The sequence below is a fragment of the Mustela erminea genome, chromosome 6, assembly GCF_009829155.1.
Source record: "Mustela erminea isolate mMusErm1 chromosome 6, mMusErm1.Pri, whole genome shotgun sequence".
Classification (NCBI taxonomy): domain Eukaryota; kingdom Metazoa; phylum Chordata; class Mammalia; order Carnivora; family Mustelidae; genus Mustela; species Mustela erminea.
In genome coordinates this window covers 86388829-86410685 of record NC_045619.1, presented here as the reverse complement: position 1 = coordinate 86410685, position 21857 = coordinate 86388829, and the positions used below count along the sequence as shown (strand labels likewise).

At 40.6% G+C, this 21857-nt stretch overlaps 1 protein-coding gene across 2 annotated transcripts; it reads right to left on the bottom strand.

Annotated features, from left to right (window-relative positions):
- Positions 1-2940: 2940 nt before the first annotated feature.
- Positions 2941-20100, bottom strand: HIGD1C (HIG1 hypoxia inducible domain family member 1C). 2 transcript variants are annotated; one of them, XM_032348209.1, is made up of 5 exons: positions 19758-20100; positions 19165-19214; positions 18342-18443; positions 13627-13761; positions 2941-3163 (listed from the first exon to the last, which is right to left on the bottom strand). In XM_032348209.1, exons 3-5 carry the CDS (start codon positions 18433-18435, stop codon positions 3099-3101), a joined length of 294 nt encoding a protein of 97 aa, XP_032204100.1. In that variant the 5' UTR covers positions 18436-18443; positions 19165-19214; positions 19758-20100; the 3' UTR covers positions 2941-3098. The 2 variants fall into 2 exon arrangements, with proteins under 2 accessions (XP_032204100.1, XP_032204099.1); XM_032348208.1 differs by lacking the exons at positions 19165-19214; positions 19758-20100 and having other exon boundaries at positions 18342-19155.
- Positions 20101-21857: the final 1757 nt, after the last annotated feature.

Below are 21857 nucleotides of genomic sequence, written 5' to 3'. Positions count from 1 at the left end.
GATTTTGCCTAATTATCTGATTGAAAAGGAGATTTTCAACACTGGGTCATATTCCTGCTTGGAACTGCAGTTGGCTAGAATGATTAGCAGCTGTCCATCTCCATGGACTATACTGCGGGACAGCACACACACTCCTTCACTTCCTTCTAGCCACAGAGGCATTGTGTTTGCAAATACTGCAGCTTTTGTATGACTTTGAGCATTACTTCCTATTTCAGCTTCAAAAGGTAAATATCTCATTTGTCTTATTTTAAAAGTTAGTGCTTTTCAGTAAGTTGTTTTTTGTTAAATCCAGACATTCCTTATCTTCATTTATAAAGAGCTGGCCCTCCAAGTGGAAAATTTTCTAAGATGATACTTTAAAATTCTTGGGGCCCCTGTGTGGCTCAGTCGGTTAAGCCTCTGCCTTTGGCTCAGGTCATGATCCTGGGGTCCTGGGATCGAGCCCTGCATTGGGCTCCCTGCTCTGTGGGAAGCCTGCTTCTCCCTCTCCCACACTGCCTGCTTGTGTTCCCTCTCTCGCTGTCTCTCTGTGTCAAGTAAATAAATAAAATCTTTAAATAAATAAATAAATAAATAAAATTCTCTCGTTTCTCTATCAGGGGCCTTTGAAACTTCTGGTAAGAGTAGCGTCCTTATGCTGTAGGTTAGCATCCTTCCGATCTTAAAATGAAACTGAATTAGCATCAATTAACAGCTTTCACTTGAAGAAGAGATTTTTAAAATGAGTTTCAGTATTTTAGATTCTTTATACACAGATAAGAACTCTAGATGGACCAATTTAGATTTTCCTCCCTTCCTGGGCAATTTAGTTCCATTACTAGTGAGTGTTAGGAGGAAAAAAAAAAAGGTTTTAAAACTCCTGTTTTGCCACTCCTAAAAGGATGAGGTGCTCCGTTAAACAGAGACTAAGTACTTGGGGGATTCTTTAACTCATCTCCCTCCTTTAGCTATATGTTACTAGGAAGAGACTTGAGTGTACAAAAGTTTATAAGTATACCGATCAGGTCATATAACTCCTATAATCAAAAAATTTGATAATCTGAGTTATGCTAAAACCAGTAGAAGAGACTGATTTCTAAAGAGGGAGTCTGGGGTATACTTCTTTTCTAAGTGAGGAACATTTAATAATTCTCTAATTTATGATTTACAAATCTGGATTTTTCTTTTCCTTTTTTTTTTTTTTTAAGATTTTATTTATTTATTTGATACAGAGAGAGGGAGAGAGAGAGAGTGCAAGCAGAGGGAGTGGGAGAGGGAGAAGCAGGCTCCCCACTGAACAGGGAGTCTGATGCAGCATTTGACCCCAGGACCCTGGGATCATGACCTGAGCTGAAGGCAGATGCTTAACCAACTGAGCCACCCAGGTGCCCGTAGATGATTTTGCATTTTAATTTAAACACAATTTGTGAGTTCTCATGCATAGCTACGCTTAGTAAATAAATACCTTGCATTTCTTTTTTCAAGCAATAAATATATCACTGAAGTTCTCTCAGAGTAAAATTAATAAATTCTGGAACCTACTGGGTTTTATGAGAAAAGCCCATTTCTAATTAAACACTTAAGTCTATTTTTATTTTTTAAAGATTTATTTATTTATTTGAGAGAAGAGAGAGTATAGTGAGGGGAAGGGGCAGAGGAAGAAGCAGACTCCCTGCTGAGCAAGGAGCCTAATGTGGGACTCCATCCCAGGACCCTGGGACCAACTGAGCCACTGAGGCACCCCCTTAAGTCTATTTTTAATGTAGAGTCTATATTTAGAGAGTAGAATCTTTCCAGTAGCCTGATTAGAAATATCTTTTCATTGTGTAATCAACTTGAAGGATGATGTTTCTATGCCAGCTGTTCTCAATTTCCCTAACCTCCATGGAGCATAGTAGATCTAGCTCTGGACTATTTAGTGGAATAAAGTAATTGGATTCTTCCTTGCCTATTTTCCAAAGAGGACAGTGTTGACCAAAACAGGTACTAGAAGAGCCTCCTGATAGGTAGATGACAATTTTAAAAATTACTACCTATGCCAATGGAGAAAAGTGTATATAATACACAGAACAATGGGTTAGTATCTGGAATGCAGACGTATTTTCAAATATTCTTACATCTTTTCCTTTCCCAAATATTAGACTTCACCTTCCTGTCAGATTAACCGTCCACTACAGGAGACATCAAGGAAAAGGAAATCACCACCACAGATCATTTTATAGTACGTTCTTGATTTTATTTCAGTGAATACTTTTTTCATTTTTTTTTTTTTTTTTTTCAGGCTTGGAGTTTTAGGGAAGTAGATCTGAGTCACAACAGTCGGGACTTCAACAAAGTCTAGTTAATTTTTTAGAAGCGTGGGCAGTTATGAGGAGTTTGAGGTCACAGATAGTTAACATTTAATGTCTGCTTTGGTTTCTGTGTCTTCTAGTGTCAGACCAGATTAGCAATAGCATTACACTAACTCCTTTCACCCCCATAATTACCATCTGGGGGAAAGGGATTTTTTTTTTTTTTTTCTTAGCAATTTACCTTTGTGCTCCTATAAAATGTTTCAAGAAGTATAAAAATGAATACATAGATATATTTAAATGTTAAACATTTATGTTTGTGGCAAAATAGTCATGATTTTAGATTAGAGTAAGGTACACAGTGGTAAACCAAATTTAAATAACAACATGACCATTCTTCTCTTATAACTGTTTGCTGTTCTTGGAAAGAATTTATGAAAGCTCTAATTACTTTGCCCTACACAGAGAGAATAAAGTGATGAATAGAGTATTACATTTAATATGGATATAGATAATTTTTCTGTAGCCACTATTAAAAATCCTAATTTTCATATTGGTTTGGCATAATATAGATTATTTTCTGCCACTAACTAGAAAGTAAAAATTCTAAAAGTCAGAAAATCCTATCCTAGGTTCTGAAAGACAACAAGGATATTTTTGAGTTGACTGTGATTTTTGATTTGGAAATCAACTTCGTAAACAATTGAGACTTACTATACAAGGGTATGAGAATCCTGTCTCATTCTTCTGCAGTATAATTTGCTACATATTGAGAATTCTTCATAATGAATAGTTTTCAGAAGCCTTCTTATCTTAGATGTAGCTTCATTTTTTGGACACACTGAAGAACCGAGGTCTGATGTAATCTTTATACATAGAATAGAGAACACCTAGAAACAAAAAAATATATATCAATACAGTATCTGTGGAAAATGAAGGCTGAATTTCTTCCACTTGTATTTTTCCAAAACTGTCCCTCAACTTAGAAACAAACAAATGTCTTCCATCGTATTAACTTTTGGCTTGGATCATATAAATGGCTCCAGACAAACCAACCAATCCCAAAAAGTTAGACCCCTTTAAGATCCATATAAATCTCAATCCAAATTTATAATATGTCACTATGCCACCCTAGAATTTGAATTTTAAAATATTGGTGCAAAAGTAAGGAGAGTGGGGAGACTTGGCTAGATAATAACCTAGAAATAATAGACATCTCAACCTAGCACACCTCTCTTCAGGGCCTCCTTGTGTTTAGTGTCTTGAGGGAAAAGAAGGTAAAGGGACAGAATCCTTGCTTCTAGAGGTTGGCAGTCTAGTGGGTGAATTAGGTAGGAGTTTAGGCTGAGAGGTCTTCCAGACAAAGGTCTCCCAGAAGTTTAGGCTGAGAGGTCTTCCAGACCGGTAAGTAGTCAAGGGAAATAGCTTGAGGGGTAGAGTTGTTTCATTGTGTTGCAGGAACGTCAGCAAGTGTTTGTATCCACAGTAGGTTAAGGAGTCTGCTCACCTCCTGCTCGGTCCACATCAGTTATCAAGACACCAGCTATTTAGTACATTGTCTAACCTAAATCCTTTACTTCCTTTCCTTCTGCCTTTTTTTTTTTTTTCCTGACGCTCTTCGTGTCTTCAGGGAGCGCACAGAGAAAAAAGGATGGGTGAGGTTGTTCTCGGGGCACCCTGTAGCTGGCTGAGGCAGCTGTCTGCACAGTTTCCTAACACAATAGTAGTAGAACCATCACAGATGTATAAAATCCAAGGCAAAAACATGTTTACTGGATGCACTGTGGTATCTATGGAGACATTCTCAGATGCAGAGAGAACTGCAGAACTCATTTCCCTGTGCTTATTAGACACAGGTAAGGCTTACCTCTTGCCTGCCTCTTAAATGTTGGTATTTCCTGGAGTTCTGATCTCAACTCTTTTCTCACCTCATTCACACCTGTGAATGCGTCACTGGTAAGCAAGTTAGAACTCTCCTTTTAATGTGAGACCTATATATTCATTACACCATATGTCAAATTTCCACATACATAGGTAGGTGGCTGCCACACTTCTGAATTATACATAAGTAAGTTGAGCATGCCCCTCAAAGTGTTCATTTATTTATAAACAATATAAATGTACTATGGCTAGTCTATATATGAGTAAAGCTTTTTTTGTTTTTAAGATAAAAATATTTTCTTCCGGGGCGCCTGGGTGGCTCAGCGGATTAAAGCCTCTGCCTTCGGCTCAGGTCATGATCTCAGGGTCCTGGAATGGAGCCCCGCATAAGGCTCTCTGCGCAGCGGGGAGCCTGCTTCCCTCCCTCTCTCTCTCTCTCTGCCTGCCTCTCTGCCTACTTGTGATCTCTGTCTGTCAAATAAATAAAATCTTTTTTTTTTTTTTTAAGATTTTATTAATTTATTTGACAGAGAGAGATCACAAGTAGATGGAGAGGCAGGCAGAGAGAGAGATAGAGGGAAGCAGGTTCCCTGCTGAGCAGAGAGCCCGACGCGGGACTCAATCCCAGGACCCTGAGATCATGACCTGAGCTGAAGGCAGCGGCTTAACCCACTGAGCCACCCAGGCACCCCCTAAATAAAATCTTTTTAAAAAAAATTTTTTCAGGGCGCCTGGGTGGCTCAGTGGGTTAAAGCCTCTGCCTTCTGCTCAGGTCATGATCCCGGGGTCCTGGGATCAAGCCCCACGTCGGGCTCTCTGCTCTGCAGGGAGCCTGCTTCCTCCTCTCTCTCTCTCTCTCTCTCTCTGCCTGCCTCTCTGCCTACTTGTGATCTCTGTCAAATAAATAAATAAAATCTTAAAAAAACAAAAAAAAACCCCAAAAAACCAAAAAATTTTCTTCCCGCATACCCATGGATCTCCTTATACATTTCCTAAAGTAAGAGTACTCTAATTTGGAGACATCTGCCATAGGCATCTCAGTCAGTATAATACAAAATTAAGAGTTCAGGCCCCAGAGTTGATAAGCCAGGCGATTGTTAGCAAGAATTTTTTTCTCTCTAAAACTCCATTTCCTTATCTGGAAAGGGGATTATTAGTAAATAAAGACTTTGGTCTTTGTTTGGAGTTCCTGCAATAGAGTTTCTAAAATGCTTAGAAGTTCACAGATAGAGAGGGGCACCGGGGTGGCTCAGTTGGCTGAGCATCTGCATTTGGCTCAGGTCATGATCCCAGAGTGCTGAGATCAGGCCCTGCATGGGGCTCCCTGCTCAGTGGGAAGCCTGCTTCTCCCTCTCCCTCTGCCTGCTAATTCCCCTGCTTGTGTGTGTGCGCTCTCTCTTTCTCTCACTCTCTCTTTCTGTCAAATAAATAAATAAAATCTTTAAAAATTTTTTTTCAGATAGAGGAGTATCTTTGTTACTCATGGGCCCCTTGGATTATACCTGAATTTATGTTAATGGGATGACCCACAGTGGCCTCTCAGGATCCTACTTCAGGATGTGGCTTGTCATGCCAGAAGACCAACCATAGGATTAGAGGGTTCTTAGCCCTCCAGGGAGGGGAGTAGGGCTAGAGATTGAGTTCTGTCGTGGGGCCAGTGATTCAGTCAATCATGCCTACATAATGAAGCCACAATAAAAACTCTGGATGCTGAAGCTCAGTAGAGTTTCTCCGGTGGTGGACACATGGATGTGCTGGAAGGTTGACATGCCCTGATTCCATAGGGAAAGGGTAGAAAGCTTTGAGTCTGGGACCCTCCCAGACCTTAGCCTACGTGTCTCAATTTGCCTGGTCTTGATTTAGATACTTCATAATAAAACTTTAGTCAGTATAGAGCTTTCCTGAGTTCTTAGGTTGTTTTAGTGAAATATCAAACCTGAGGGAGTTTTGGGAACCCCTGAATTCACAGCCAGTTAGTTAGAAGTTGCAGGTGGCCTGGGCACACCCTAGAGGCTGGTCTCTGCAGTAACAGCAGTCTCTGGGAAGCTAAGGCGTGCTGTGGGCAGTTGGCAGCGGTACAGGAGCGTGCTAGGGTGCACCCGGTGGTGTGAAGGAGGTGCTTATTAAGATTAAATCCCTGTGGTGTATACCTAACAACACTGCGTGTTAACTATACTGGAATGAAAATAAAAGCTTAATGAAGTTTACCTACAAAAAAAGATTGAGATAGTGATATAGAAAGCAGAATGGTTGCACAGCATAAACACTCATTAATATCAGCAATTACTGTTTTGTCCAATATGCACTTATCCTCCCACCAAACCTGTTCTTCTTCATTCTTTATACTAGTGAAGGCACACCTTTATCTGGCTGCCCAAACCAGAAGCCTGGGAATCATCCTTGACTTCTTCCTTTCTTCCTTCCTCCTTCCTTCCTTCTCCCAATCACTTAGTTGCTGAGTCCTGAACGTTTCTAGAATCCACCTCCTCTCCATTTTTACTATTCCTGCTTTAGTTCAGACCTAGTTCATCATCTAATTGACTTCTTCTCTGCCTTTGTTCTCACCCCTGCTTTACAAATCCTCTGTAATCATCTTCCTTTTCCTCATAGTGAAATAGAATACGCATGGAAAATGGTAGACACAATCTAAATGACCCGATTAACAGACAGTTGCAGAGGCAATTACCTGGAACTGCAGGTCAAGAAATAGAATATGGGAAGCATCCTGGGAGCCCCCCAGCTTTCTCTCTCTGACCATACCTCCTCCTTTCCATAAATAACCACTGTTCTGTCTTTTCTTAGGGTGCCCCTCTGTTCAAACGGTTTCACATTGCCTGCTTTTGGGCAGGCGTCTTTCTCAGCTGCTATCCTGACTACTATACTCCCCTGTTTAAAACTTCCACTGACTTGTGTCCTCTAGTTAACGCCTCAGCTTGTAGACATTGATCAGGGATTTGTTTTCTATCCGTTTTGCTGGGCTGTAATTGCTTTTTTGCAGGGACAGAATTTCTGTCCCTGCATATTTCTGGGTTAGCTTGGCTCGTAAGAGACATTTTGCTTGAAGTTTGAAGGGGAAAGTCAAAGCTGCAGCTGCTGTGTTCTTCTTACACTTGGAAGGCTTGGTGCAGGGAGCCAGGTGCTGCTACATCTTGTGCCTGTTGCTCTTCACCTGCTGGCTCACCTTGACATTGTTGGACAACAGTCAGACCCACAGATCCTTCAGCAACTTCTGGATCTCCTCCTCTTAGCTTCTTCGACTCCCAGGCCAGTGGATGAACTCCATGATTGAGGGTCCAGCTTCTCCTACAGGTCACACCATGATCAAAGCTGGAGTCAGTAAGAGACTGACCCAAGTTTCTCTTTGTGGGTTCCAGCTCTTCTTTGAAGATCGCAGTTAATTTTTCCTTCCCAGCTGCTGCCTTGTTAACTTTAGGCCCCAGCCTTAGGAACATAAGCACCAGTCTAATATGAACTGTTTAATCAGCTCTCAAAATTGGTTAGGGTCGGGGCGCCTGGGTGGCTCAGTGCATTAAACCTCCCCCTTCGGCTCAGGTCATGATCTCGGGGTCCGGGGATCGAACCCCGCATCGGGCTCTTTGCTCAGCAGGGAGCCTGCTTTCTCCTCTCTCTGCCTGCCTCTCTGCCTACTTGTGATCTCTGTCAAATAAATAAAATCTTTTAAAAAAATGGTTAGGGTCATATTTCTATTAAAAAATCCCCTTTTATATATCACTACTGATAGTTTTGCTTCTCTGATCCTGACTGGTACAGATCTTGGTACAGAAGCTTCCAGAGGAGCATAGCTATGAGGGTAGGTTCTCTGAATTGGTTCTGGGTCATCTGGAATTGGTTCTGTGATCTGATTTGGATTTAAAGATATTAATGGCCTTTTTTTTTTCCCCAGGAGTAAAGAGGATGCTAGCAGTCTAAGGCACACAGTAGTAAAACATCTTTTTAGATTGTCACCTATAGAAAACCTTAATCAGGTATCTATAGAAAATGGGCTTTGGGTGATCAGGTATTTACTGTATGAGAACATTTAGTGGAGATAAGAAAAATAATTAGGCTGGTTTCTTCTAAGTGTGCTGGAGAACTTGGGAACACAAAATGAGGGACTCAGGGCTTTCAATTCCTTAATCCAGGTGCTTTGAGGGACCTGAAAGCCTTATGACTTTCCAGAAAGAAACTCAGCTCCCGTAGCAATGAGGCTGATATTTTTGAAAAACATACACAGGAACTAATCCTGATGGTGACTAATCATAACAATAATAAAATTCCCAACCTCACAGAATCTCTTATGTCAAAGTTAGGGTATTGCTTTGGGAAGAGTGGGATTAGGAAAATTGAAAATTAGCATAATTTTCAATTAATAGGATAGGATAATTAATTCAATTAATAGGATAATTAGGATAAATAGGAAAATTGAAAATTAGGATGGGACCTATGGGCAGGTTTCTGTGAAATAGGGTCCTTGAACCCCTGTATGACTGAGACTCCTTTGCACTCCTTCCTGCGAATGACTAAAACTTGGAATGAAAGTTAATCTCCACTAAATGAAGTTGGAATGCAGAGCTTTCTTGGTTTACATCCAGGGTACAGCAGGGATTCTGCATTGGCAGTCATTCTTCTTTAAGGGGGCAGTTTTGTTCCCCAGGGAAATTTGGCAATGTCTGTAGGCATTTTGGGTTGTCACACTCGAGGTTGGTGGGTGCTGTTTGCCTGATAGTTGCTGGGGATGCTGCTAAACATCCTGTAATGCACAAGACAGCCCCCCACAACAAAGAATATTAGTCAAAATGTCAGTAGTGCTGAGATTAAGAAACTCCACCATTAAGGAAGGTATCCAAAGGCCTAGGGAGATTGGAATGTTAAAGTGGACTTATCCTCCTCCCTCAGCCCCTAAATATATCTATTTCCTTCACCAAGGCTATGTGAAATACACTTGTGAAGGGAGTCTCTGGCATCCTTGGAGAGTTCTGTGACTGTCTTCTGTAAGCCAGAAATGACAGTGGGAATTGCTAGGCTCCTTGAATTCAGTGGAGATGATGGGATCCTGAGTGGCAGGGTCACGTGGCATCATTTAAGCGACAGAGACAAGGAGAGCATGATGTACTATAATGAGCAGCAAAGACCAAACTGTAATAAGCATAGTCTAAGCTCTTTGGCATTGGCTAACTGATTATGGTATCCCTAGACTTAAGAGTGGCAGGCAGTGCATATGCAGAAAATCTCCCAGTTTGGTGAGTAGAAGTCTCACTTAAATCATCATTGTAGACAGCCATGGCCCCCGAAAAATTCTCAGACTGAATCACTTTGTGGACCCAGAGTCCCTTGAATAAAGGAGAGGTCAGATCTCCTTAAGAAAAGACCCTGTTATACAGCCAAAAATATAAATACTGTAAATACTCCATCTAGCCTTTCCTAAAGGGATCCATGACCACTCATCAAGGTGCCTGTGCACGAGGAAGGGCAAATAATCACATTTGTGGGAGATTATTAAGTATTGGCTTTGAATTGATACTGATGCTTTGAGAATTAGGGTGCTCTACCAGCCAAGCTAGAAGTTTCTGGAGGTCAGGTGGTCAGTTGACCTGGTGGGACCCTGAATTATTTCCCCAGTTCTGGAATGTGTAATTGGAACGGACAAACCCAGCAAATGTCAGAATCCTCCCATCGGTTCCCTGACCTGTGGTGTAAAAGCTATTATGGTCGGGAAAGCCAACCATAAGCCATTCTACTTGCCTCTACCTACCAACAGAGTAAACCAAAGCAAAACTGCATTCCTAGATGGATTATAGAGATTAGCACCATCATGAAGGACTTTAAAGATCCTAGAGTGGTGATTCCTACCGCACAGGCATTCAGTATGCCTCTTTTGCCAGAAGACAGGTGGATCTTGGACACAGATAATGGATTTCTATAAACTTGATCACTCTGACTGCAGCTGCCGTTCAGGTGTGGTTTCATTGCTAGAGTGTATTGGTACAAACATATTTACTATTTGGTTTTCAGCTAGTAATCTGATTGATTGTTTTTTTCCTGTATACCTTTTAGTAACTATCAGAAGCAGTGTGCGTTCACTCAGTTGGGCCAAGAGTATACTTTCACTATTCTGTCTCAAGACTGCCTGAAGTCTCCAGCCTACGCCATAATCTAGTCTGCAGGGACCTTGATCATCCCTCCATTCCACAGGACATCATGCTAGTCCATTACATCGATCTGATCTATCAAGGGGAAATTAGGTTACTGCTACAGAATACAAATAGGATAAGGAGGTGTGTGTCTGGAATGCATTTCTTCTGGGGCGTTTTTTAGTACTCCCATGTCCCGTGATTAAAGACAATGGAAAACAATACCCAATATAAGCAGGATGGCTAATGGCCTTCATTTAGGAATGAAGGTATGGGTCACCATAACCTTGTCAAATAACCTTGAATAGCCAAGGTGCTTACTGAAGGCAAAGGGAGTATAAAATGGCTAGAACATGGTTATAACACCAGGCATGACCATCCGACCAGTTATAGAAACAAAGTCTGACAGCTATGAATATTTCTTCCTTATTTTGATTTGAATACATTTGTGTATACATTAACGACTTTTTTCTTTGCCACTTCCATTTATCTACCATCTAATGGAAGAAGTGCTAATGATAATTATCCTTATATTTCAGGATTTAGCTTTAGGATATCAAAGGGAAATGGGACTCTGCTCAAAGACAAATCCACACCACTCAAAGATGGAGAAAGGGATTTTGTGTCCCCTTTTGGGAGAGAATTAGCATGTTTTTGGTTATACATTGAATGGTTGATTTTGCCATTGTCTTTATTTCAAAGTTAAGTGTATTAAAAGAGGTGTATATGGATGCCAGGTTGACAAGAGGTAGACAAGGGTGAATTTGTATTGTGTCAGCTTAGCTAAACCGTAACTACATTTTCCAGATTTCATTTCTTTTTATTCTGTGAGTTACTGCAGAAGGGACATTTTGCATACGATTTAGAAGGCAGAAGTGAAGCAACAGCCAAATACATTTTATGCTCGGAAGGCACTGTTGCAGCATATCTTTGGTTATCTTCTGGTCCCCTTCGTTGGCATGGGGCAACAACTAGGGAGTACAGCTACTGTGGCTTCTGCTGAATTTCCTCCTTCACTTTTTCTGACTCCTTGGCCAGGTCCCTGTTTAGTAGCTCCCAGATGAAGGGCATCATCTTGTCCTCTGTCACTGCCGTCATCGAATTTAGAGGCTTAGAGATGGTGAGAAATCCACAAAGGTTCCAAACAGTTCATCATGTGTGTTCCCAGCTCATCCTTGCAAGTTCTAGATTTTTTTGCTTCTCTCACTTTACATCTTGTGCTTGCCCTGCCCACTTTGGGCCCCAGCTGCTGATACATATGCAAGAGCCTCACAATCACGTAATGCCAAATGCATATAATAAATGTCTCCTTCTGTGTTACAGCTGGTAGCTCTGCTTCTCTCCTCAAACCCTGACTGACTCACTTACCACACCAAGCTACGTCCAGTCCTAGTAAGGTGCCATGCTCCTGTGCCTTTGTTTTGACCTCTGTCTCAAATCCTGGTCTCCTCTCTGCCTACCTAATTCCTCCACGTGCTTGGCTCCTATAGTTTACATCCTGAGAGACACCTCCTCGGGACTCTCCGCACTCGCACTCGTTCAAGGCTCCCCTCTGTCTTATGCTTCCAGAGCAACCTGTGCTATCTGTCATGATATCCATGATTTTATACCGCCATCTTCTGTTCTTGGTCGTTCTCCGTAAGGAGCCTGACCACTCTGAGAGTGGGGACTGAGTCTTATTTCTGTATCTCTAGACTGGCACAGGGCCTTGCACATAGCAAGTGCTCAGTAGCTATTTGCTAATAGCTAATTGATGAAAATGAGCACTATAATTCTGTAGTGGTTTCTTGTATTTTGTTCAACACCTGCATATCACAGCTCATGGTAATAAGATGTAACCATGTAACCCCCTACATGCAAAGCCCCACACCCATCATTCCATAATCCTAGACCCATTCTTAGGCTGACTCTACTCTGCACAGCATGAAGGAGAACTAGGAACATGGTGGCTTGTTCTCATTAATGTAGACGAAAAGAAAGTTAGATAATTTAGGTCCCAAAGTGGACTTCCTGAGAGAACTATCTGGTTTAGCCATTGATATAACTGGAATTAACCAAATAATTTTACACCTGTTCTTTGGATGCGACTGTGTTTAGTATTGCTTAATTTATAGACTAATTTAAAAAGGTTTACCCATTGCTCAGACTGGGAATAAAAGGAGAACAGATGTTGAGGCTTGTGGGCTCTAAAAATGTATTCTTCCCAGTTAAACTAAATTAATAATTATACCTGCTGTTCATGTAGCCTGGGAACTATGACTTAGGTGAGTGATAAAGGCTGGAGTCTAGAACCACTGCTTTAGTTGGGTTACCTAGGGTATAAACTATTCACTGCTCCTTTCACTATACAAGATAACAGAACCCATAATCTGGTTCTCTACCTTTTTAAAATTAAGCTCCCTACATTTTAAAAATTTTTTAGGTATAATTGTCCTACATTATATTAGTTTCAGGTGTACAACAATGATTCATTATTTGCATATAATGTAGTGATCACCATAGCAAGTCAATTAACATCTGTAACCATGCATAGTTACAGAATTGTTTTCTTGTGATGAGAACTTCAAAGATCTACTCTCTTAGCAACTTTCAGATATACCAAACGGTATTATTAACTGTAGTCACCATGCTGTACGTTACATCCCCACATACATTATTTTTTATTTTTATTTATTTATTTTTAAAAAAGATTTTATTTATTTGGGAGTGAAAGAGAAGGAGAACAAGTGGGGGGGATGGAGTAGGGGGAAAGAGCAAGGGGAGAGGGAGAAGCAGGCTCCCGCTGAGCAGGGAGTCCCATGCAGGGCTCGATTCCAGGATCCTGGGATCATGACCTGAGCCAAAGGCAGACACTTAACTGACTGAGCCACCAACCAGGCACCCCTATTTTTTATTTTTTAAAGGATTTTATTTATTTATTTGAGAGAGAGAGCATATTCAAGGGCAGGGAGGGGGTAAGTGACAAGCAGACACCCCACTGAGTGAGGAGCCCAGTGTGGGGCTGGAGCCCAATGAGGGCCTTGATCCCATGACCCTGAGATCATGACGTGAGTCGAAATCAAGAGTCAGGACACTCAACAGATTGAGCCACTTGGGTTCCCCAGGACTTACCTCTTTTATAACTGGAAGTTTATACCTTCTGTCTACTGTTTTTTTTTCTTTCAGTGCTTAAAATATCAAGATACTAAAGCCTCTTACGGGGAATCAACTTCAAGTGAGGTTCACTGTCTTTCTTACCCTTCTTCCTCCATTATATCACCTTGACCCAACATTCATTTTCTAAAATAAATTAAAATATTCTCAAAGACAGCTGAATATAAGACAGAAATTAAGCAGGTTACCTAGAGTCACAGCTCCTACAACAAATCCTTGGGCAGCAACTCTCATGTGAATAAGATGGATGGACATTTTCTGATCTTTTCTGTACTTTAACTTGTAAAGACCATAGGACACCACAGTCATAAAGCCTGCTATTCCTGTAAATTAAAAAAATGAGGTTATGTGAATAGTAGGCTAGAATCCCCAAGATTTAGAGAGCTGAATAGAAGAGTGTCTAAAGGGTCGGTACTTGGAAGATAAGCAGGCCAGATACCAAAGGATACATAAGAGGAACGATGCTGGATAAAAAAATAGACCCTTAACACTAATGGATTCAATATTTGCAGTTTTGACTCTTCCCAGAAAAACCTCAATCCTGTAGTGTAGTAATTTCTAATGTTCCTGAGGCATAATTTCCTGTTGTGCATGGCTTTTATTTGGGACAAGTCACTGAGCCAGTGAGCAAACCAACCAAACCTCCCAGCATGCATGCCTTTCGAATGTTTGGCTTTACTCCTCTCTGCTCCTTATCAAATAAGGAGGAAATCTAGTGGTAACAATTTTGATCTTCTATAAAATGAGATACTTAAATTTTAATGAGATGAAAGGTATGAATATTTGCATAAGAAGTATGTAGCTGCAGAAAGATCTGTGACTCTAGAAAACTCCAGAAGCACACAAGTATTTCCGTATTCCCTGCAAATATCACAGGGTGAGGATACTGCTGTGACAACCAAGATCCTATATAATTGACTCTGAGACAGAAAACTGATCAACTGAATAGGAAAGATTCCAGAAGGAGATTTAAAACACAGTGAGAACTTAATTCATGACAAATTAAAGTAACCAAATAACCGATAAGGGAATAGTTATTTAATAAATAACGTTGGTACAATTTTTTTAGTATGGAGAACTGATTTGAATGTGTATCTCACAGCAGATCCTACAAAAAAATTCTGCATGAGTTAGAATTGAATGTAAAAAACAAAACAAAAATATCAATAAAAACTAGAGGAAAACAGAATAGCATATTTATAACATCTGAAAGAAGGTAAAGTAGACTTTAGAGAAAATGGGGAGGACAAAATGCCATATTTTGACAGAGGACTAGAGAAGACTTCGCATAATAAAAGTATGGGTCTATTTTTTGGGTTCCCTCTTCTATCATGTTGATCTGTGTATTTATCCCTCCAGCAACACCACCCTTTCTTGATTAGGTAGCTATCTAGTACGCCTCAATATCAGGTACAGTGATTTCACCCATGTTATCCTTTAAAAAAATTTTTTTAACATTGTTTTAGCCATTCTAGGACTTCTGCCTTCACATATAAATTTTATTTTTTTTTTTTTAAGATTTTATTTATTTATTTGACAGAGATCACAAGTAGGCAGAGAGGCAGGCAGAGAGAGGGAGAGGAGAAAGCAGGCTCCCCGCTGAGCAGAGAGCCTGATGTGGCGCTCGATCTTAGGACCCCGAGATCATGACCTGAGCAGAAGGCAGAGGCTTTAACCCAGTGAGCCACCCAGGCGCCCCCACATATAAATTTTATTTTTAAAAATTTTTAAAAATATTTTATTCGTTTATTTAACAGGGAGAGACCACAAGTAGGCAGAGAGACAGGCAGAGGGAGGGGGAGAAGCAGGCTCCCCGTGGAGCAGAGAGCCCAATGTGGGGCTTGATCCCAGGACCCCGGGATCATGACCTGAGCCGAAGGCAGAGGCTCAACCCACTGAGTCACGCAGGCGCCCCCACATATAAATTTAAGAGTAAGCTTGTCTTACCTACAGGAAACCTTGCTGGGATTTTGAAAGGTATTACACGAAACCTGTAGGTCAATTTGGGGAGAACTGACACACATTCTTTGTATTTATATTCTTCTTTACTATATATTTAGTCTTGCAGTCCATGGACACAATACTGCATGTAGTCTTCACATTTATTTAGGTCCTTTCTGATTTCTTTCATTAACATTTTGTAATTTTCAGTATACAGATTATATACATGTTTTGCTAAGCATATATGTAAGCTTTGGAGTGATTTCATTTTCATTTTCTTTGGAGTGATTATGAATAGTGTAATGTTTTTATTTCAGTTTCCATATGTTTTTTTTTTTAAAGATTTTATTTATTTATTTGACAGACAGAAATCACAAGTAGGCAGAGAGGCAGGCAGAGAGAGAGAGGAGGAAGCAGGCTCCCCGCTGAGCAGAGAGCCCAACGTAGGGCTCGATCCCAGGACCCTGGGATCATGACCTGAGCTGAAGGCAGAGGCTTTAACCCACTGAGCCACCCAGGCGCCCCCAGTTTCCATATGTTTGTTGTTAATATATAGCATGCAATTGGTATTTATGTAGGATAGCAAGTTTTGATTAGTTGTGTTGGCACACGTGTGTCTCTACGGGTGGGTGAGGATATATTCTTTCAGAATCCATTTAATAGATGGAAGTAAGAGAATAATTGCATTTATGTGTATATTTTATAGGCTGATTAGCAAATGAAATAAAAATTAAAATGACAAACAAAAACAGCAAAAAACAGTAATAGATACATTGACAAACAGGTACCATGCTGAAAGCTCTGTAAGTTTAGCCCCATCTTAAGAATGCTGACAATATATAATAAGTGGTATTAAACTGAACGTGCTTCCTGCTCTGGAAATTCATATTCCTGGGAAATAAGCAAGAGAAACATCAAGAAGTTGACACAAAGCTACACTATGTATGAGGAAAAACTGGACAACAGCAAAACTGAATAACAGCAAACTGAAATGACCCAAACAGAGGGACGACTGCCATAGCTGTGAAAAAAATATTAAGTATGGGCAGTGCTAATACACAGAAATGTACACACGAATATGTTAAGTGAAAGGAGCAAAAACAAATGATCAACACAGAGCTTCAGTATATATGTAATGTATGCACAGACCTTAACAGTGATCATAAGACAGTTTGAAACAGTACAAATAGATTGTAATGATGGAAGTTGTTTAATAAATAAAAATGTTTTGTAAGTTCTCTGTGTAGGACACTATCCTGCAGCAAGAAATACATAGTAGATATTATTAAAATAACCATAGCTAAACTAATCATCAATATATATTCAAATTTTATCATTTATTTATCTAGCAAAAACTTGATTTTCTTCCCTTATCAAATCAAGGCTCTGTTCTTAGTTAAATTGGTTTTGTTTCCTTCGGAGATGAAAGTCAGAACCTTTACTGTTTTCCATATAGTGTCTCTGTAGTTTGTATATAATTGAATTTAGCTGGAGACACTTTTATCTTTCTACTTTAATCACCCTAAATGTCTCTGGAAAAATAATTTAATTTATGATAGGCACAGTGATTAATGTCTCTTCATGATAGTGATCTTTTCAAGTGGCACCTAGTTCTATGAATTGTTTTTCTAGTTAAAAATGCTAGAAAGATGAGTTAATCACTCTAATATTATTTGCTTCCATTTTTTATGGATGCTATTATCAAGTTTTAATCAAATTAAATTCTAAACAACATATTATAATAAAGTAAAATTTTGATTCTTTTTGATATGCAAATAATGACATGAAGTTGCTAGATTTGCAGTGACAAGGAAAACCTAATAACATACCTATTGGGAAGGTTTTAAGGAATTAATCACTTACATCAGTATAACTTACATAATTCAAGTCTTATTTAAATAAATTATTTTAATAGTTTCCAGACCAAATGAACACTAGGAAAGAGTCAAGGCTGCAGAATATAGTAATACTTAGATTAGCTTAAGCATCCAAAAGAAGAAACAGAAAGCTTAGGTTTTAAAACATAATACTGGTGGGGCGCCTGGGTGGCTCAGTGGTTTGGGCTGCTGCCTTCGGCTCGGGTCATGATCTCAGGGTCCTGGGATCGAGCCCCGCATCGGGCTCTCTGCTCTGCGGGAGGCCTGCTTCCCTCTCTCTCTCTCTCTCTCTCTCCCTGCCTGCCTCTCTGCCTACTTGTGATCTCTGTCTGTCAAATAAATAAATAAAATCTTTAAAAAAAAATAAAAATAAAACATAATATTGGTGCTTAGAATTTTTTTTTTTAAGTCCAGATACATACAGTATTATTCTAAATGTAAACACACTAAGTCTGTGTTGGGGAAGGATAAAGAGGCTAAGACCAGGTCTAATTATAATAACACTTCTTTAATCTAGAGTTTACTTAACCATCAACCTCAACATCTGGAACACATCAGGAAACCAGCACAAAGGGCCGCTGAACTTGAACATCACAAAGTTCATGCTCTCAAGTGTACAGACAGGTAGGTAGCCTAGGCTTTCATTCAGAGCCTCCTTACTCTGAATTGACTCACAATTCTTTTAAACTTGTGTATCTAGCTTCTGATGCCACAGAATACTAGAGGTAGAAGTTTTTGATGGAAGAAACAGAAAAATCTGTAAACAATTGGGTATAAGAACTTAAAGGTTGGAGTTAGAGGACAAAGACCCCTATACATCTCGGTCACTAAGACTTTCAATATAATAAGCTGATGCTGCTGATGATCTCGAGTCATCATAGAAGTGTTAAAGCTCATTCAGTGTGGTCCAGTTAGAGTGGCTAGGAATTAGTAATTTGAGATAGACCTCTAATGAATGGGAGTTAAAGAAATAAAATTACCTGAAAAACTTTAAGTGATAGAAAATATTTCATTCCTCAAAGATACTGGATAATGCATTGTTATTACAAACAGTTCTCTAGTATCCAGTCAAGGCTTGTACTTACCTATGGGGACAAAGGGGGAGTCCCTAGATTTCCTGATCAGTCGGGAGAGTTGGCCTTCTTCCTCATCTGCTGACCACTGGTTATCTGCAGACATTTTTCTCTCTAGTAACAGGAGGTGATAAATGTGGTTGCTGAAAATCATTAAAAATCCATTTATCCTCTCCCAGTATATTGTTGATCATATGTTCATCTGTCTTCAATTTGCTTGATCCATGCCTGTCTGCTCAATTGAAATAAACATCATATTTCCTTCACCCTTTTCATTATGGAATCATTTCATTTTGTTTGGGGTAAGGGGTAAAAGTAATGAGAGGTGATGATAATCAGATTCCATGAATACGGAATAAAGACAGATCATAAACGGGTTATTCAGTCTCTTTTCACTGCTCAGCATTTGAGATCATTGGGAACCTCAATCATTGGGACTTCTTCCACAAACAGTAAGAGAATACTTTTACAAAATGCCATGGTAAAGAACAATGGCAGTGCCAACATAGGCAAAATTACCTCCAAATTTACAAGTGATGGGAGAGTGATCACTGCAATTCTTCAGAATGTGCAGAGCATTATAAAGTCATTGAGATATTTACCAAGCACCTACCACATGCTATGCTAGACAATGGAAATAATCCTCCTTGTCTACACAGGAATGAGGGAAACTTGCAAGAGCAACTATAATCACAATCACCATGGTTAGCAAGCACCTCAGTCCGTTATCCGTGCAACCCACCATTTTCATCTAAAAACTCAAATACGGTGACTTCATCCTATGAATCAGCTTTCATCAGAAATTGTAACCTGGTAAGTGGCATAAGAACCATACCTTTGGGAAACCACACCACCTGCTGTGTCCTGGTGTTCCTTCACAGGAAGCTGTAGATCAGAAGAGGCTTTGTAAGGCCAGGACACGTATATGTTCAATTTCCCACTAATTGACAACAGGAAAGCCCAGAAACAACGCTGTCCCACCCCAGGGGGGTGTGGCCAGCTGGTATTGGCCGAGGTTTCCACATCCCTTGCTTGGAAACTCACTAGTAACAGCACCTGGACCACAAACACTAGATTTTCAAATTAAGGAACCAGTAAGTCTTTGAAGAACTACTTTTCCTTTTACTCTGCCTTCACAGGGAGCTCCCAACTTCCCTCTATGGCTCTGAGTCTCACTACCTGACTCCAGGACCCCAAATCAAGAGCAAAGTGGGCCCACTGTTACAACACTGGGCTTGGGTGGCAGTGGGCATTATTAGCCATCTGAGACCAAGAGTCTGGTCTTTAAGGAATATGCACTTGCAAGAGGGGCACCCACTGGGGTCTGAATCCCGGGTTGAGGGGCCACGGGCCTGTCTGGGGTCACCTGGAGGCCAGGCCCTCACACCTGTGACCGCTGGAGAGCCTCGAAGCTGCACGAGTGCCCACCTGTGAAGGACGTGAAGTCACTACGCCCTCGGCCAATCTGAGGGCCGGGCAGGTAGGCGGGCGGAGGAAGGCGCTGAGTGAGCCGCTGCCTTGCGTCTGCGCCTGCGCATGCGCCGGAAGCGCGAGCCTGGGAAGAGCTGGTGGTGGACGCTGCTTTGGCGTCCGCTGTACCCCGAACCTTCCAGCATTTGAGGCCTCGGGGAAGTCCTGGTTCACCGCCTCTTTCTGACTGCAGCTGCAAAGATGAGCGCAGAGGACCAGGTAGCGTTCATGGTTTTTTCCTTATAACTTTAATTCTTCAAGTAAGTTCAAATTTACAGAGAAGCTCCCAGAATACGACACAGAACCTCACGTTCGACACCCAGGTTCCCTTGTGTTAACACTGAGCCACATTCGATTTATCATTTTTCCAAAGAAAAATTTCTCCCCTTCTTCCTAAGAACCATCTGAGAGCAAGTCGCGTGCTCATTCACCCTACCCCTTAAAAACTTCTGTAGGCATTTGGGGCATTCTTTTCTGTAGCCATAGTACCATGGTCAAAATCAGAGTATTAGTGTTGCTGTAATACTATAAGCAAGAAGTTTTATTCATATTTCACCAGTTAAGGTCCCAATGATGACCTTAATGAAAACTTTTTTTCCCATAGTCTAAGATTCATTCAGGAATACATACTGTGTTTGGTTGTCAAGTCTCTTTTCCTTTAACTTGGAACATTTCCTTAGTCATTGTACTAGTCAAGATTCTCTAGAGAAACAGAACCAATAGGAGATATATATGCATACATACATACACATATGCCTATATTCATGTATATATACTTATAGATGAGATTTATTGTAGGAATTGGCTCGTGTTTGTGGGGGCTGAGAGGTCTCATGATCTGCCATCTGCAAGCTGGCAATGGTGTAAGTCCCTGTCTAAGTCCAAAGGCCTGAGAACCAGGAGCACTGATGTCTGAGGTCAGGAGAAGATGGATGTCCTGGCATAGGCAGGGAGCAAATTCACCTTTCCTCTGCCTTTTTGTTCCGTTCATGCCCTCAGTTGATTTGTTGATGCTCAGCTGCGTTGGTGAGGGTGATCTTTATTCAATCTACCAATTCAACTGCTAATTTCTGTGGGAAATGTGCTGTCTGCCAGTTTCTCTACTGTAAAGTTACCATTTTTTTCTCTTTATACTAAATAAGTATTTTGTGAGGAGATACTTCAGTATTATAAAAATACACTGTTATTTATCAGACTTATACACATTAATTTCAGCACCCATTGATGATCCTTGCCCGAATCAATTAATATTATGTTTCCCAGACGGTAGTTTTCTAAATCCATCATTCTTTTTATAATTTTCAGTTGGCATTCTAATAGAAGGAATTGTTTTCCCTTCTTCCCTATTTTATTTTTTTAAATGTTTAAAAAAGATTCATTTATTAGAAAGAGCATGCACGTGTGCACATTCTGAGGGGGTGGGGAGCAGAGGGAGAGAGAGAATCCCAAAGAGACTCCCACTGAGCACAGAGCCTGGTGCAGGGCTCAATCCCACAATCCTGAATCCATGATCTGAGCTGAAATCAAGAGTTGGATGCTTGGGGCACCTGGCTCAGTCATTAAGCGGCTGCCTTTGGCTTGGATCATGATCCCAGAGTCCTGGGATCGAGCCCGACATCAGGCTACCTGCTCGGAAGGAAGCCTGCTTCTCCCTCTCCCACTCCCCCTGTTTGTGTTCCCTCTCTCACTGTGTCTCTGTAAAATAAATTTAAAAATCTTAAAAAAAAATTGGGTGCTTAACCAGTTGAGCACCCAGGTGCTCCCACCCCTGCATTTTTTTTCTCTTTTCCTATGTAATTATTCATTTATATCAGTTTGGACTCATGACTATCACCTTCATTCAGTGGCTTATAATCCATTACTATCATTATTTATTTTGATGGTCTCAATGCCCCAGATTTGGCTAGTAGGAGCCCCTTTAAGCTGGCTTCTATGTCCTATTGACATGACCCCATCATTCTTCAAATATTATTCTTTATATTCTGGCATAACAAGATGTTCCAGGCTAACTTTGTACTTTTTCTGCCCCAGCCCTGAAATCAGCTATTTCTTTATGGA